This window comes from Oryctolagus cuniculus, chromosome 7, assembly GCF_051225735.1.
Source record: "Oryctolagus cuniculus isolate XC-2025 breed Fujian yellow rabbit chromosome 7, ASM5122573v1, whole genome shotgun sequence".
Classification (NCBI taxonomy): domain Eukaryota; kingdom Metazoa; phylum Chordata; class Mammalia; order Lagomorpha; family Leporidae; genus Oryctolagus; species Oryctolagus cuniculus.
Genome location: NC_142873.1, coordinates 63,451,589 through 63,467,929, shown reverse-complemented (window position 1 = coordinate 63,467,929; position 16,341 = coordinate 63,451,589). Strand labels below are relative to the sequence as shown.

The window sequence follows — 16,341 nt, the reverse complement described above, 5'->3', positions numbered from 1 at the left end:
TGAAATACTCTCATGGGCTTTTCAGCCAGATCCGAGTGCCTTTAGGGCTGATTCTGAGGCCAGAGTGCTATTTAGGACATCCGCCATTCTATGAGTCTGCTGAGTATCTCACTTCCCATGTTGGATCACTCTCCCCTTTATTTATTCTATCGGTTAGTGTTAGCAGATACTAAACTGATCTTCTGTAAAAAAAAAAAAAAAGAAATTATCAATTCCCAACTTGACTCTCACTGGGATTAAACATGACAATAGGTCTGATCTGATTTCATCATCATTTAAAAAAAAAATCATCTATTATTTTTCACTTTATGTTTCTGTGTGGGAACAAACTGTTGAAATCCTTACTTAAGGTATACTAAGCTGATCTTCTGTATATTAAGATAATCGAAAATGAATCTTGATGTGAATGGAAGGGGAGAGGGAGTGGGAAAGGGGAGGGTTGTGGGTGGGAGTGACGGTATCGGGGGGAAAGCCATTGTAACCCATGAGTCGTACTTTGGAAATTTATATTCATTAAATAAAAGATAAAAAAAAAAAAGAGTCAATTCTAAAGACTGGGCTCTTCCTAAGATATCCAAAGCCAGAAAAAGTGAACTGGTTCATTTGAGAATGACACTCATGTTTCTAGGACTGCTAGAACTCTGGCTACTCAAGTGTAGTCTATGGACAGGCAACTAGAGTATCTCTTGAGAGCTTGTGAGAAATTGCAGGTCTCTGTCAGACTTATTGACTCAACAATCTGTATTTTAACCAGAACCCTAAATGACTTCTGTGCAGAGGAAGGTTCAAGTGTGTCAAATTCGGACAGACACAAAGCCTAAAATATGAGAATGATTCTAAGGCAAACCTTGCTTCTAGCAGTAATCCTGTTTGGAAATCTTTGGTCTAAACTGAACTAGCCTGAAGGTTTTATCTGAACTCACAAACTAGACTGACCATTTTGTTTGTAAATTCTGTTAGATCTACTGATTAGCATATTAAAAATGTCTGGTTTATATTTTTTGGTCAAAATGGTATTTACCTCTAGCATACATAAGAAAATCTAACAAATCAATAATAAAGTGGTAAGTAACCCAATTACAGAATGAGTAGAGCATATGAATAGCTGTTTTTTTTTTTTTTCAAGGAATCAAATGAGGGTATATCAAAAAGTTTGTGAAGGCCGGCGCCGCGGCTCACTAGGCTAATCCTCCACCTATTGGCGCCAGCACACCGGGTTCTAGTCCCGGTCGGGGCGCCGGATTCTTTCCCGGTTGCCCCTCTTCCAGGCCAGCTCTCTGCTGTGGCCCGGGAGTGCAGTGGAGGATGGCCCAAGTGCTTGGGCCCTGCACCTGGCTCCTGCCTTCGGATCAGCGCAGTGCGCCGGCCACAGCGCGCCAGCCGTGGCGGCCATTGGAGGGTGAACCAATGGCAAAAGGAAGACCTTTCTCTCTGTCTCTCTCTCACTATCCACTCTACCTGTCAAAAAAAAAAAAAAAGTTTGTGGAAAAATAGATTTAATAGATACGTTTACATTTGGTGAAAAAGATATGAAATCAATACAAAGTTTTCTCATAATATACATTTCCATGGATTTTTGAAGATCCCTATATATAAATAGCCAAAGGACACATGAATAAAAGTTCACCATCATTAGTCATTAGAGAAAAAGAAATCAAAATCACTTTGAACTTTGTTTCAGATACAGTCCTAAGGGATTTTTTTTTGTCAAATCTTAAAAATTATTTTAAAACACATGCACTCATTGCCCCTGTTTTACAGAGGATGTAGCTGAGCTTAGCATACTTAGGAAGACATAATGCCCTTTGCAGTGGTGAGAGCAGAGGGCTAGACACAGGTTGCTTTCAATCTGAATTCTTGCTCCATCTTACACTAGCTGGGAGATGTGTGTTCTCAATCCCTTAATATTCAAATACATCAAATGTAATAATTAGTGCCAATCCCATGGAATTATTGTGAGGCTTGTGTGAAATAATGTGTGAAATATGCAAAAGGCACTTAGCACAACATCAGTAGGCAGTCAATGTTAGTTCTGTTTGATGGTTTATTAAATTATTCATCTGTGGCCTCACAGCAAATAAGTGGAAGAGGCAAGATTTGAATTCAGGCTGTCTGACTCCAGTGTCATAACTCATAATCTATAAATTATATTGCATCTCACATTTCAAGTAACACATTGAGGTGAGAGCCAGAAACTTATCTGATGATGCTGCTATTGATTGTATATTAGTTTGGGTATATTCCAAAGGCCCATGAGTTAAAGATTTGGTCCCTAGGTTGCTGCTCTTGGGAGGTGGTAGAAAATTTAAGGGCTGTGACCCAGTGGGAGGTCTTTTTGTCCTCCAGAGTAAATCCCAGGGAAGTAGTTCTTGCCAGAGGGTTGGTTATAAAAGTCTGAGTTGGTCCCACTCTCTCTCTCTCTCTTCTTGCTGATTCACTCTGTGATCCTTCATCCATCTGTGTTCCTTCATTCCCATTTCACTGCTGTAACCAGAAGTCAAATCAGTGGGGCTCCCACTTGAACTTGGGCCTCCAATACTGAGCTATCCCAGGGACCCACATGGGAGTCCCAGATTGAGTCTCAGGGGCTCTTGGCTTCAGCTGGGCTCTGCTTTGGCTGCTGGGATATTTGGAGAATGAACCAGCAGATTGAAAATCTGTGTCTGTCTGTCTGTCTGTCTCTCTCACTCTCTCTGCCTTCCAAATAAAATGAAAATACATAAATCAGTACTGTGAGTTAAATAAACTTTTCTGTTTTAAAAGTTAATTTCTTCAGGTATTTCATTGTAGTAACAAAAAGCTAAAACATATGTGAAAGGTCTAGAGACTGCAGAGGCATAAAAAAGTAGGCAAGAGACATGGGGTAATTTGTTATCTTTTCAAGAAGATATCTACAAAGCTCCCATATTTGTGACAACACATTTTCTAAAATCATTTGTATAGCTAGTGCCCCTACAATGCAGAAGATAAAACAGAAACTGATCTGGGTTTGGTGGTGCCTAAAATTTACGCCCTTTGGTACTGGGAGCAGGGAGGTACTTATTAAGGGTGAAAATGTTTATTAATATAAGTACATAAATAGTATCTTATTTGTACAAAATATACAAAAGCATATTACTACAGGAATACGTTGCTAGGGTTCTCTTCAGGGCCTTGGAATAGCCCTGTAGCTTAAATTTCATGCACTCTGTGGTGAATCCTCCCTTGGCACGAAAGTAGTCCAAACCCTGACCTACAAAGCAGCAAGCCTAACCTTTCTTCCTGTTTGGCTTTTCAAAGAGCAAGTTTCTAACTTTCCTCTCTCAGTACCACTATTTTAAACATTAGTAATAGACTGTAGGAACCTCTAACTTGCAGGAAATTCTGGCAGATAATATCCTTCCCAGAATAGATATATTAAGTTATAAAGAAAAATCAGACAGACTCTATGGGTTTTTCATACCTACTGGCAGGTGGCACAGAACTAAATGTTGCAGCCTTTTTATAAGCAAGATTAAATTGACTCATGACAGCTGGTCACTAAAATACAGGAAGTGCAGACCTGGATGAAAGGGAGAACACACCGGTGTTCATTAGTTTGCATCACAGAAGATAACTTATTTTTCTTCTAAATTTGTCTTAGTGACGCCCTTATTTGACGATGTCTCCTGTTTGTCACTTGCACACAAATGGATCTTCAAGGTTCATGGAAGTCCATTAGTTTTAGCAGCAATGTCTTAGCATGAATTCTAGGTGTGTGTAAACAGAACCAGTGAATAGGCTGAGCTTTACAGAACCTCACACATTTGCTTGCTAGTGAAGCCTTTTAGGTCTCCACTTGCACAGTTCCTCCCCCTCCCAATGTGACAATAAAAGTGGGCGCTGGATGGCCATGGAAACGGATAATCAATCTGTCGGAGACAAGTGAGATGTCACAGAAATCTGCCCTCCACCCATCACAGGGCCAGAGGTTGCAACACCAGGAATTGAGAGCAATCTCCCAATATTGTGAAATCCATTTTTTTCCTGTTAGAAGAACAGCTACTCTGGCAAAGGCTCTAAATAAAGGATTTTAGTGTCTGATTGGAATGAGAGTGATGAGAATAAACTGAGCTATGGAAAATGAAAGGGAACCACTTCAAAATACAATGCTGCGGTACCTCAGAGTCCACTTTCAATGCTTTGTTCCAACACAAAATTGTCACAATTACTCAAGAAAGACAGCTCCAATGCTGAGATAAGTCATCAGATTTACTGCTGGGGAAGTCATGATTTTAGCCAGTGCCCAAGCAATGCTCCTCCAAAGTTCAAATGAAAAGCATGGTCAACCTTACGTGAGGAGTTGACACTAACAGGTGCATCCCTCAGAGTAATCATGTTACACAAATGCATTGCTGTTCCTCTCCCCCTGTGCTGTGTTCTTTTCCTTAGGTTTCTAGGCATTGTTTTAAGATAGTTCTTATGTAAGGTTTCAATCTTCTGGTAAATTCTCTGGAGCTTAAATTAAATAGAGTTTGCAAGGTTTCATCAATTTTATAGATTCTTTTGTCCTATATAAGGTTAATTATGAAGCCAATGATAAGGGTATGTGGCAATTTTCAGCACACACCATAGTGTCATAGTGTTTGATTTCATAAGAACATGCACATGAAGTTCCTGCTTTCAGGAAGCTTATTTGTTTACTGTTCACTTGTTTAGTCATCAAATGTTTTTGGAGCACCTATTATATTCCAAGCACTTTGACACATGTTGGCAATAAGAAAGGCAGACATAATTGCTGATTCCCCAAAACTTACACTCTAGTAACAGTAGCAGGAGAATAGAATGCAGCTTATGTCTATAGCAGAGATAGTGGACATAATATGCAACATGCCTGGCTAGATGTGTGGAAACACATAGAAATAGCATCATTGTGAGCCAGAGAAACATTCAGAAAATTGATTAGATTTTTTTGAATGACAAGCAGAAACTAGGAACTAGCTAGGACCTAGAAGGGAAGACTTATCCAGATAAAAGAAATAGGTATAGGAAAGTTGAATGTTGAAGGCTTGAGAAACAGTTTTGTAATATTACCTGGAGGCAAAATTCAAAGCATTAAGTATGTAATTAGAAGTGGTACAGATGAAGCTGGAGAAGGGATATGAGGTAAACTGCAAAGCCACTTGCAAGCCATATTACAGAATTGAACTGTATCCTGAGAATACTGGGAAAGACAACAATGGTTCTAAGCCAGGAGTAGCCCAAGTATATTGGTGTAGAACATTATTTTGACTGTTGTGCTGAGATTGGACTAGAAAGAAACATAATTTGAGCACTCAGTTCTAAGTAGAACTTTCTGTAATGAATCAGATCAAAGATGATGATGATCTCAACTAAGGAAGTGATCATTGTATAAATTTTAGATACAGTCAAGCAAGAGGAATGTTAGGACTTGGTGAAAGACTGAGTAATGGCAGATTAGATGTATTAGGAAAGGAAGTTATAGGAGCCACTCTTGGCTAATGAGATAGAAGATAACATAGTTTACTAAAATGGAGAACACAGAAGGAACAGGTGGGACAAGGTATCCAAAGAATTCAGTTTGGAACATGTTGTGTTTGATGCATCTAGAAGTCATTTGGAAATGCAAGAGAGAGATCTGTGATAGTGATACAGACACAAAGACTTACCAACACTTTGGCCAGATATACCTTACCTGGAGTAATAGAGGGATGGAGGTACTGTGGACCACTGTAGGTAACGAAGAATCTCCGCATCTCACAAAAATGGTTTCAAGTTTTTGAGCTTATTTTATATGTGTTTTCTTAGAAGTGGAGGACAGATCATTCAAATTTACTTTGAAAAATGTGCAGTTCAGAAGATGGACCACAGAAGGAAATTGATGAGACAATCTAGATAAGAACGCCCAGAGAGAGAAGGAGTGTGCCAATCGTGCTGGGGCAGAACCCAAAGCACAACACATAGAGAAAGTAAGCAGAAGAGAGTCTTGAAAATGACCTTGAGCATCCAACGGGGAGAGTGTCAGGGCAAAGGGAGTGGTCTTCAGAGTCAGTGCCCCAAGGGGTCAAATAAAGAAAGGAAAAGTATCTACTGGATTTTCAACAAGGATATCATGGGTGATCCTGGCAAGAGAGGTTATGATCGGGGGGTGGTCATTTGATGCACTGATTAAGCCTCCATTTGGGACACTGCATTCTGCATCAGAGTATCTGAGATTGATTCTCAGCCCTGCTTCCAGTTCCAGCTTCCTGCTGATGTGTGCCCTGGGAGGCAGCAGGTGACAGCTCAAGTACTTGAGTCCCTATCACCTATGGCGGGGACACAGTATGATTTCCAGGTTCCCAACTTTGGTCAGACCCAGCTTCAACTGTTGTAGGCATTTGGGGAGTGAGCCATCAGAAGAAAGATCTCTACCTCACTCTGTGTTTCTCTCTCTCTGTTTCCCCACCTTTCAAATAAAAATACATACATAAATAATTTTTCTTTAAAAAAAGAAGCTGTGATGAGGCTTGTGCTGTGGTGTAGTGGGTAAAGCTGCCGCCTTTGATATTGGCACCCTATATGGTCGCTGGTTTGAGTCCTGACTGCTCCACTTCCAATCCAGGTCTCTGCTGATGTGCCTGGGAGGACAATGGAGGATGGCCTGAGTGCTTGGGCCTCCTGGGAGACCAGGAGGAATCTCCTGGCTCCTGGCTCCTAGCTCCTCGCTCCTGGCTTTTGCCTGGGTCAGCCCCAGCTGTTGCAGCCATTTAGGGAGTGAACTGGTGGATAGAGGCTCTCTCTCTCCCTCTCCCTCTCTCTCTCTCCCTCTTCCTCTCTGTAATTTTGACGTTTAAGTAGATCGATAAATCTTTTAAAACTATATAAAAAATTAAAAAGAAGTTGTGGTCAATTGGAAAGAGTGAGTGGAAGATAAGCAAATGAAGATGGCAAGTATAGCAAACTCAAGAAGGAAAAGGAGAAAGTTAAGGAAGTAGCTAGAGTAAAAGACCAGGTACAGGTAGATATTTTCCCCCTTGAGATGTCAGAGAATTATTCAATGAGTAAAGAATTTTAATAGCACAGAGCCTACATAGCAATGAGCCAAACAAAACACACAGAATCACTGAGGAAATCAGAATAATAGAGCTCAGAGTGTCTATAGGGGACAGGACAGATTGAATTGAGTTGAGACTTCAGTGATTAATAAGCTTTTGGACAGGTGAGAATGAGCCATTGATTGGAAGAAATCTGAGAAAAATAAAACTAAAGAATCATCCATTCTCCTTTCACCTCCTTTTGTTATTCAAAATGAAACTGTTTTCCCAGCTAACATAATGTCTTTCGAATAGAAATTGCCTGTAACTCAGAGAATGACTACAAATATGAAGGTAATAAGAGTTATAAGATATACAATCCAATTTACAGTTACTACCTGCCTTCTTAGTCTTCACACATGCATCTAGCATATGCTTTGAGGTCACATTGTTCACTTCCTCATTTAGAATTTTTAACACTAGATAGGGTGTTAAATCAGTATAAGCTGGTGCTTCTATCACTTAGGTTTCAAACATCCTCCTTTTGTATAAACACACCCATAAATAAAGGTGCTAATATGCAAGGAGAAAGTTCCATTAATAAGCAGCCCAGCACAAATAACTGCCTACATGGAGGAGGTGGTTATAGGACATGGCTCATAATTAAGCAGAATTTAACTAAATTATTTTTTCGCTTGCCTTTTTCCTTAGGATTTATTTATTTGCTTGAAAGTCAGAGTTACAGAGAGAGGAGAGACAGAGAAAGGGATCTTCCATCCACTAGTTCACACCCCAAATGGCCTAGCCAAGCCAAAGCCTGGAGCTTCTTCCAGGTCTCCTACGTGAGTGCAGGGGCCCAAGGACCTGGGCCACCTTCTGCTGCTCTCCCAGACACATTAGAAGGGAGCTGGATGGGAAATGAAGCAGCTGGGACTGGAACCAGCACTGCAGGTGGCAGCTTAAAACACTGCACCACAGCAGGAGCCCCTCTCTTACCTTTTTAAAAGACTATACAAATGGTAATTTTCAAAGCTGATATTTGCATGTCTAAGTTAAATAGATATTGTTTAAATAGTAGCCTTTCAGTTTATTATACTTCCTAAGTACACAGAGGGCAGAGTGTAGCTTAAAGTCTTAACAGATTGTAGTAGATCCCTAAGGAGGCTGATGCTTAGTGGTTCCAGAGAGGTTTGAATGGGTGGCAAATGAATTAAGAACTACACTGTTTAGTTACAAGGGAGGCTGGCAGCTTTCAGCACTACTATTTGCCTGAGCCTTTATCATGAGATGCAAACAGACTGTTGCACAAAAGAGAAACTTTGCCATTGCTATACAGCCATTGTAGAAATCAACATCGTTTCAAAAAATCTCATGCTCCTTTCTAAGACAGAATATTCTCTTTTTCTCAGTTCATGACATCTACTCACAGTATTTTTGTTTGTTTTTTTAAGAAACTTGAGTCTATTTGTGTGTGTGTGTCCAGACTTATTTTCACACACACATGCACACACACACTTAATGTTTCCAGGTTCAGATGAATCGGTACTTTATCCTCTGGCCTGGGTGCCCAGGGCTTCCCTTTTGCATAGACCCTTTCTTCCCAAACACATTATCCTGACTTCTGGTCATGGTCATTATATCAACTTAGATTTTACCTTTCCTGGGTTCTGTGGCCCAATCTCAGTGTGGTGCAATGTATAACCTGCTTCCTCAACAAACACCAAGCTGGCCTCTGCAGTTTTGTAGTCAGAGATTTCAGATACAGAAATGGATTTTTGTGGAAATTGCATATTCCAGTGTTGCCGCTCATATATCACAGCTTTATTCACAGGCAGCAAATGCTGGGTCCTTTGCTAATGGCTTCAAGCCTCTGCCACACATGGTTTTCATATTTTCTAGAAGTCTAAGTATCCTTTATCAGAGTCATTTGGCCTGTTTCTAAGAGACCTCTATGATTGCCATATTTTCTATAAATGGGAAGTCTCCCCTCACTCTGGGGGGGAGGGCTGGCTGGGGAAATTCTTCCCCTTTAAGAGAATGTCATTTAGATCCCAGAAAGAGAGCACCTGAGGATAGATAGCCTCTTCGGTCTACAAGCCTGAGCAGCAGATTGTTTTAATGGTTATCTTCATTCTTCAATGAGTAAGAATTGTCCTAATGATGTAAAACCAAAAAGGAAGAGAACACTGTTCTTCAAACCCAGATAAATGGTCTTAGGTTTGAGAAGATCACAGGAAAACCACTCACTAGTGGCAATATTTTGGATACCTGTTGGGAAACCCTTAGTTTGAGGGCACAGTTGTCCAGGGGAGCAATCAGGCCTCTGCTGGTACTGGGCTTCCTTAAAGTGCAGAGTGAGGACAGGCAAGTTGCCCTGTGAGAGCTCCCACCCCCTGGCACTCAATATAAAGATTCCCAAGGCCTGCTAATCTGCATTTTAATGGATGCCTCTGTGTAGGAATTAGGCACTGAGCAATTGACTTTGAGAGCCACAACCCCAGGAGGTAGACTAGTAAAGCCTCAGTGGTCATTAAGACCAACATGACTGACAATGACCTCTTTGTCTCTCCTCTGCCTAGGTGCAAGTGTAATCTCCATGCCACAGTGTGTGTGTATGACAACAGCAAACTGACATGTGAATGTGAGCACAACACTACAGGCCCAGACTGTGGGAAATGCAAGAAGAATTATCAGGGCCGACCTTGGAGTCCAGGCTCGTATCTCCCCATCCCCAAAGGCACTGCAAATACCTGTGAGTAACTTTGTTTGGTAATGCCACCATCTTCTGTGCACCATGAGCTGATAGTTCCTCTCAATTTCATTGCCATTTGTGACTCTACTCCTCTTAGAAATTATCTGATTGCTCTTCAAAGTGCAGCTAAAGTTGTAGTCCCTTATTTGCCCACCCATCAGCGTGTCATCATCTTAAATTCACTCTTCCAACACACATTAAATGAGTTGAGAAATTATTCTTGGGATCACAGAAGCAACTTTTTCTAAATGGGTGGAACAGGTGGGTGATCTAATTTCTTCCCCAATTTAATTTCTTATTAACATACCCAGGGCCTTGAAAACTCTCAACCCTAACTTGCTTTTATCCATAAACAATTTCCAGGAATTCTTTGAATATTTACAATCCCATTTTCCAATGCTGAGGAACACAAGAAACATCTAGTCCAAAAGGTATTTCCTTCTCCAAGTTGACCGAGGTCTTCCCTTTTCCTAGCGAAATGAATGGATTTTTCCAAACTCCAGCCATTCCGGCAAGCCTGCCATGGATTCTGGGAGTAAGGCCATCTGCAGTCAAACAGAATGATTGTGGCTGATGGACACTAGATTAAGAAAAAGAGATTTTGTGTCTATGTGAAAGACCACAGGCAATTCTCTATGTTTAAAGGAGCCATATGAGATGCCCCATTGCCACACAGATGTGCCCCACTGAAATTCCTGAGGAACATAGGAAAAGAAGCTCTGATATAATCAAAAAGTGATTATTTCCAGAATAAATTGTCCAATTTCATAGATGGATCAACTAGCCACCTACAAAAACCCAACATTAGCCCTCTCTAGAGAGCAGAGAGATGGTCGGTCTAGAATAGACCTATTCACACAGGAGGAACAGAAGCAGCACAACAGTTAGCACAGGAGAGAGAGAACTTGAAAAGCCAGTGGCTAAGAATGTTATCAGGCCTTTCAAAGCAGCAGCTGTGAGAAACTAAACTTAAAACTAATATCACAGGTACCAGGACCTTATCAAGTTAAAATGTAAGAGTAATGGACCAAGTAACAAGCCGTGAAGTGTGGGGCATGAAATTATGATAAAATTTCTATGAAGCAGAAAAAATCCTACCAATGGTTTTTTTAAAAAATCTCTTTGTAAGGCCATTCAGCTCTGTGTTACAGAAAAAAAAAAGACTTCTCTTTCCTAAAATTAATACATTAAAGCTCTGTTGAATAGATACTTGGTTTTTTTGGGATGATTTTATTAATAGAGACTTTCTCAGGCCTTCCTCAATTGTTGAGAGTCACAGACTCATGAATTCAGAAGGCATCTTACAAGGTTATTTGTTGCAATACCCTGTGGCTGGCTAGCTAATTACCCCTATCACCACAGTTGTCAAATTCAGTTTAAAGCTTTCCATATATGAAAATGGTTCAGATTTTATTTTCAGGGCCTGCTGCCACTTTAGTGGGACAGCATGGAAGAGAAGGCAGTTCACAAACACTTGCTGTCACCCTGGTTCATCCCTGAGGTAGGCCAACTTCAAGGCCACCAAAGAGGCAACCATGGTAGACCCAAGTTGAAGGCATTAGCTTCTGTTTTAATAGGACCTGGTTCTTCTACCCATTTGTGTGCTTCAAAATCTTTGCTTATTTCAATGTGCTTTCGTTGAGAAGACCTTGTTTCAACCAAGCTTTCTTGCTGAAATTGATCTCTTGTTATATTCTCCATGGAAGTGACTATACTCCTAGCCCTTTGCACATTGAAGATCACCAAGTTATTACCTGGACAAAGGAATGCAATATCTTATGAGTTTCCTTGTGGGCATGATTGTCTACTTGTCCCTTAGACTTTACTTACACTTTACTAACCTTTTCTAGATTTTTGGACTTTTCCATGTTCTGCTAAAATAGAAACACAATGGACCCAATGGCCAGAAGGGTTCAATTCAATAATTCAAACCTCAATATAGCATAAAGTTGATGAAAGATTGTAGAAATTGTCTGCCATGATCCAGTCTTTGCAATAGGAAAAAACTCATTTAACTAAATCTCTGACACATGGGACTATGCTTGAAAACATCCAACAGTTGAAGTCAATAACTTAGTAGTTTAGTGCACAGGTTCCAGAATCAAATCCTGGTTCCTCCATGCACTAGCAGAGTGACCTTGATAAAGTAAGCTAACTTCTCCAACACAGTTTCCCATCTGTAATGTGCAGATAATAATAGCTCTTAACTCATAGGCATTTTGAGAGGATTGAATAAGCTAATGCATGTAATATGTTTATTTAGCATAACACCTGTCACAAAATAAGTGTTCAAAAATAATTTATTTTTAGGATTTTTTTCATAAGGCAGCTTGTCCATTGTTGGACAGTTTTGCTATAAAAGTGATTTCTTAAGATTAATGTTGAGTGCTTCCTAGTTTCTATTTTTCCTTTTTATGTAATAAAAGAACTGAAATGACCCTGTTTTCGTTTATTCTCCAGTTTAATTATCATCAATTCCATTTTTCATGTGTTATTTTCATGTCTTTTATCTGGTTGCCTGCCCTGGAAGTCCTCTAATTCATTAGTGGACTTCTAATATCATTATAATTCTCAGTTCATATTCTCTCTCTCTCTCTCTCTCTCTCTCTCACACACACACACACACACACACACATTCAGATGACTCTCCCTAGTGTATGTGAATCAGTTATGTAAGAAGGACGTTTAGGATATGTCATACCCTAATACAAAAATACAAACCTAAGAAGTAAAATAGGAGGGACTGTAATTGCAGAGCCTTCAAAATCAACCACTCAGTGGCCTCAAAATGTGACTCATACAGGACAACCTCTGGATTTAGCAGAATCCCAGCCAGGATTATCTTTGAATAGAAAGAGCAGTTTCTGTTCACCCCTCCCCAACCCTAAACCCCAAAGGTGGAAAGAGAACTAGGTGGGCTTCATCCATTAAAGCAGGCAAAAAAGATTCCCATCTAAAGCCACTCAGCGAACTCCTCTGAGAAGTCCCATCTGCTAAGACTTTTTGGGAGTCGTTGGACTTGAGAGGTCCTGCATTCTAGAGCAATTCAGGCCAACTTTTGTGTGGAGTATGTATAGCCAAGAGAGAAGACTGTTGAACACCAGCACTCTGAAGTACAGCCACCCAAGTCTGCAAGACACACCAAATTCTCTATCATTTTCTTGTAATAAGCTTGGAAAAGGTAGAGTATTAATTTTTGTAATAATATTTTGACCCATCATGCTTTTAATCAAGACCAAGTTTCCTTGAGCTCTGAAGAAATATACTTGTGAAAATCTTTTTCTTATTTTTCTACAAAGCTTATGTTTTGTAGAAAAGACGTCTTCCCTCTCCCTGTTGATCTTCATTCTATTTTTGATAGAATTCTACTTTGAATGCCCTTTGAATTTTGTTTCTGCCTCAAAGTCATATCAGATCTGTCGAACATCCTCAGAATCATGATCCTCTTGATTTCCATTGTCCAGCTCATAAATAAAAATATTAGGTAACATCCTTTAAACTCATATGGATACAGATGCTGAAACTTAATAATCACTGTTTAGGAACCATAACTCCAACAAAAGTAATATAATGTCTACACATCAACTTTTTAATCTGGATTCCTTGACCCTTAAAATAATTTCATGGTCAAATCATTTAGGAAAATGCTGTACACTATACTGACTCTTTGATACTCACAATACCTTTTTAAAAACACTTGAGAAGCCCTACTATAAAATAACATATTTTACCCAATGTTTCCCAGATTCATTTGTTTCATGGAACACTTAATATCTTTCTATAAAACACTCTTCTGAGGACAAGCTGGTCTAAATAATTTCTTGCAGGCTTGTTATAGAAACATCATAGAGATAGCAGAAAGCCCAGCTAGTATGTCTGTGTTCAACCTTTTACTTTTCTCTTACCTACATAGTCTAATATTCTTCAAAGAAAGAAAATTAAATTGGACTGACATTGACATTATTTGTTCAGAAATCCAACTTGAATTGTTACACAATATCTAGAGCTCCTTTGAGTGATGGAAAGTAATTTGATGCTTGTTCTATTATTTTCCCTGATATTAAATTTGCATTGACCAATTTATGTTTCCCCAGGTGTATACATGTGTGTGCCATTATTCAGACAATTTCCTAAGTGCTTTATATCCATTAGTCTGTTCTAAACTCACAACAGTCTTAGAAGGTAAATACTACCATTTTTATTTTACATACACGGAATCTTATGATTATAGAGCAAACGTATCTTCAAGGTTTGCATTACTAGTAAGAGTGAGAGGAAGTACTGCACATTGCTCTATTTTGCTTCTTAGGTTAAATTTGAGTGACTTTCTCTATCCTCCATTGGGGTTTAGGGTCCATTTCAACACCTGTTTGAACATGTCAGTCTTCTCTAAACCTGCCTTTACTCCTAGATCTGTTATTTCTGTGTCTTCAAAGGCCAACTTCTGTTCTTCCTTTAAATTGTCATGTTCCCTTACTTTGCCTATCCTCAGCCTATGGATGCTTTTCCTTGGCATTCCTATTTACTTCTGTGATTTTAGCTCTTAGGATTATTGACTTGGTAGTAATCAACCAATTCTAGCTTTAATCTTTCTAATGAACCTAGATCATCTTTTCCCAGCTGTCTATAAAGATCTCAGAGTCATCTTGCTAGATACTAAATTCATCCTTTCCTCCTAAAGCACCGTTCTATTTAATCTTTTTTGAAATTCTGTTCATTTTCATGAGTGCCTCTCAAAGCCAACTTCCCAGAGAAGTTTGCCTGGACTCCCCCATGAAAAATAAATTGCTCCTCTTTCTCTCTTATTCTAAATTATTGATCATGTATATAGAATTACAAAAATGAGTGACTATCTCCAACTAAAATTTTTATAATAATGATAGCTGGCTGGCACCACAGCTCACTTGGCTAATCCTCCACCTGCAGTACCGGAACCCCGTTCTAGTCCCGGTTGGGGTGCCGGATTCTGTCCCGGTTGCTCCCCTTCCAGTCCAGCTCTCTGCTGTGGCCCGGGAAGGCAGTAGAGGATGGTCCAAGTGCTTGGGCCCTGCACACGCATGGGAGACCAGGAGGAAGCACCTGGCTCCTCTGGCTCAAATCAGCGCAGTGCGCTGGCTGTAGTGGCCATTTAGGGGGTGAACCAACGGTAGGAAGACCTTTCTCTCTTGTCTCTTTCTCTCTCTCTCTGTCTAACTCTGTCTGTTAAAAAAAAATAATGATAGCTACTATTTATTAAGTTTCCCTTAGCTTTTTATAGCTCATTAATTGCTTTCTGTGCTGCATCTCCTTAAAGCCTCACAATATCCCCATGGGTTGAATACAACTATTAAAACTATTCTACAGATAAAGAAATGACACACATAAGTAAAGTGTCCCGAGGCCTCACAGCTAATACATAGAAAGCAAAATTTGAACTCGGATCTGTATGACTACAGGAGCTAAAACATCAGCAATTTAAGAGAGGAAACATGTTTTGTTCTTGGTCTTTACAAATGTCTAGTAACTATTAACTGCTAGTTATAATTAGTTATTCTGGTGAGTGAGTACTTAAAACTAAATCCCTGTTATGTGTTTGTGGATATATTGGCCTCCTGTTGGTCTTGCCCTTCGCAGCTCAGCAGTTCTAACACAAGCACCGACAGGGAGAGACCACCTGAGATCTTAGAGGAAATCCAACAGGAAAAACACCCACTGGGGCTCATGGCCTACTCAACCCCGTGATGTATCAAATTGGCTAGCTAGTTTTCACAGGCTTCCCTATGTGACAGTCACTAGGATGACTTGGTCATTATTGGGTTCTGACCAAGAACCTTCCAGACTTAGAACCCTAAATCAGGCAAGAAATTAGAAAAATTCTTTTTCATAGGAACTTATATGCTCCAAGCTTGTACACTCAAATATAAAACCAAAATACCAAGCTATTCATGCACATGGAACCAGACCTCATTTGGAGTCATACATTTTAAGAATTTTAGAATGGTAATACAGGACATATAAAAATATTACAAAAAACTCACAGCAGAATATCAGCACCACTTAATCAAACATTTCTTATACTTCTGCAGCAAACTTATTATTCTCACAAAGCAGGATAAAGGCAGACTATAATTAATACCCTCATATCAATTCCAGTCCAGATTTGCTGCCAAATAAGCCCAGATCTTATTAGGTTGTGCTACAGGTATGCTTTAGGGGGAAAGAAAAGTTTTCTTTTATACAAAGTTTTTGTTCCTTTTTTGATTTTAATTTGAGGACTGAAAGTAAGAAATTGGGGCTTACAATAAATTGAGAGATAGCATAGAATGATGAATAAGGGCCCAAAGTCTGGAATGTGGCTCCTAGGTTGCAGCTGCAGTTTCCATGCTAAGTGAGGTGATCTTGGGAAAATTTCTTAACCTGTATGTATTTGAGTTTCCACCATGTGTGAACTTAACCTGAGTATTGACTTCATCAAGTTTTTATAAAAGTTAAGGCAACTAGAATGTGTACAGCATTGAGACAAGGCCTGAAACATAGTGAGCTCACAATGAAGTTAGTTGGTAGCATCATTATTTTTTTCCCTGAGATCTAGCACATGATCAGCAAACTTTTCTC

At 39.6% G+C, this 16,341-nt stretch overlaps 1 protein-coding gene across 4 annotated transcripts in view; it reads left to right on the top strand.

Moving 5' to 3' along the window:
- Positions 1-16,341, top strand: part of NTNG1 (netrin G1) — a 397,910-nt gene that overhangs the window by 302,169 nt on the left and 79,400 nt on the right. For all 4 annotated transcript variants that reach the window (XM_089337018.1, XM_051856220.3, XM_002715818.6 and 1 more), the window contains exon 4: positions 9,575-9,747. In XM_089337018.1, the coding sequence (XP_089193144.1) occupies positions 9,575-9,747 (173 nt within the window). The remainder of the gene's footprint in view (positions 1-9,574; positions 9,748-16,341) is intronic.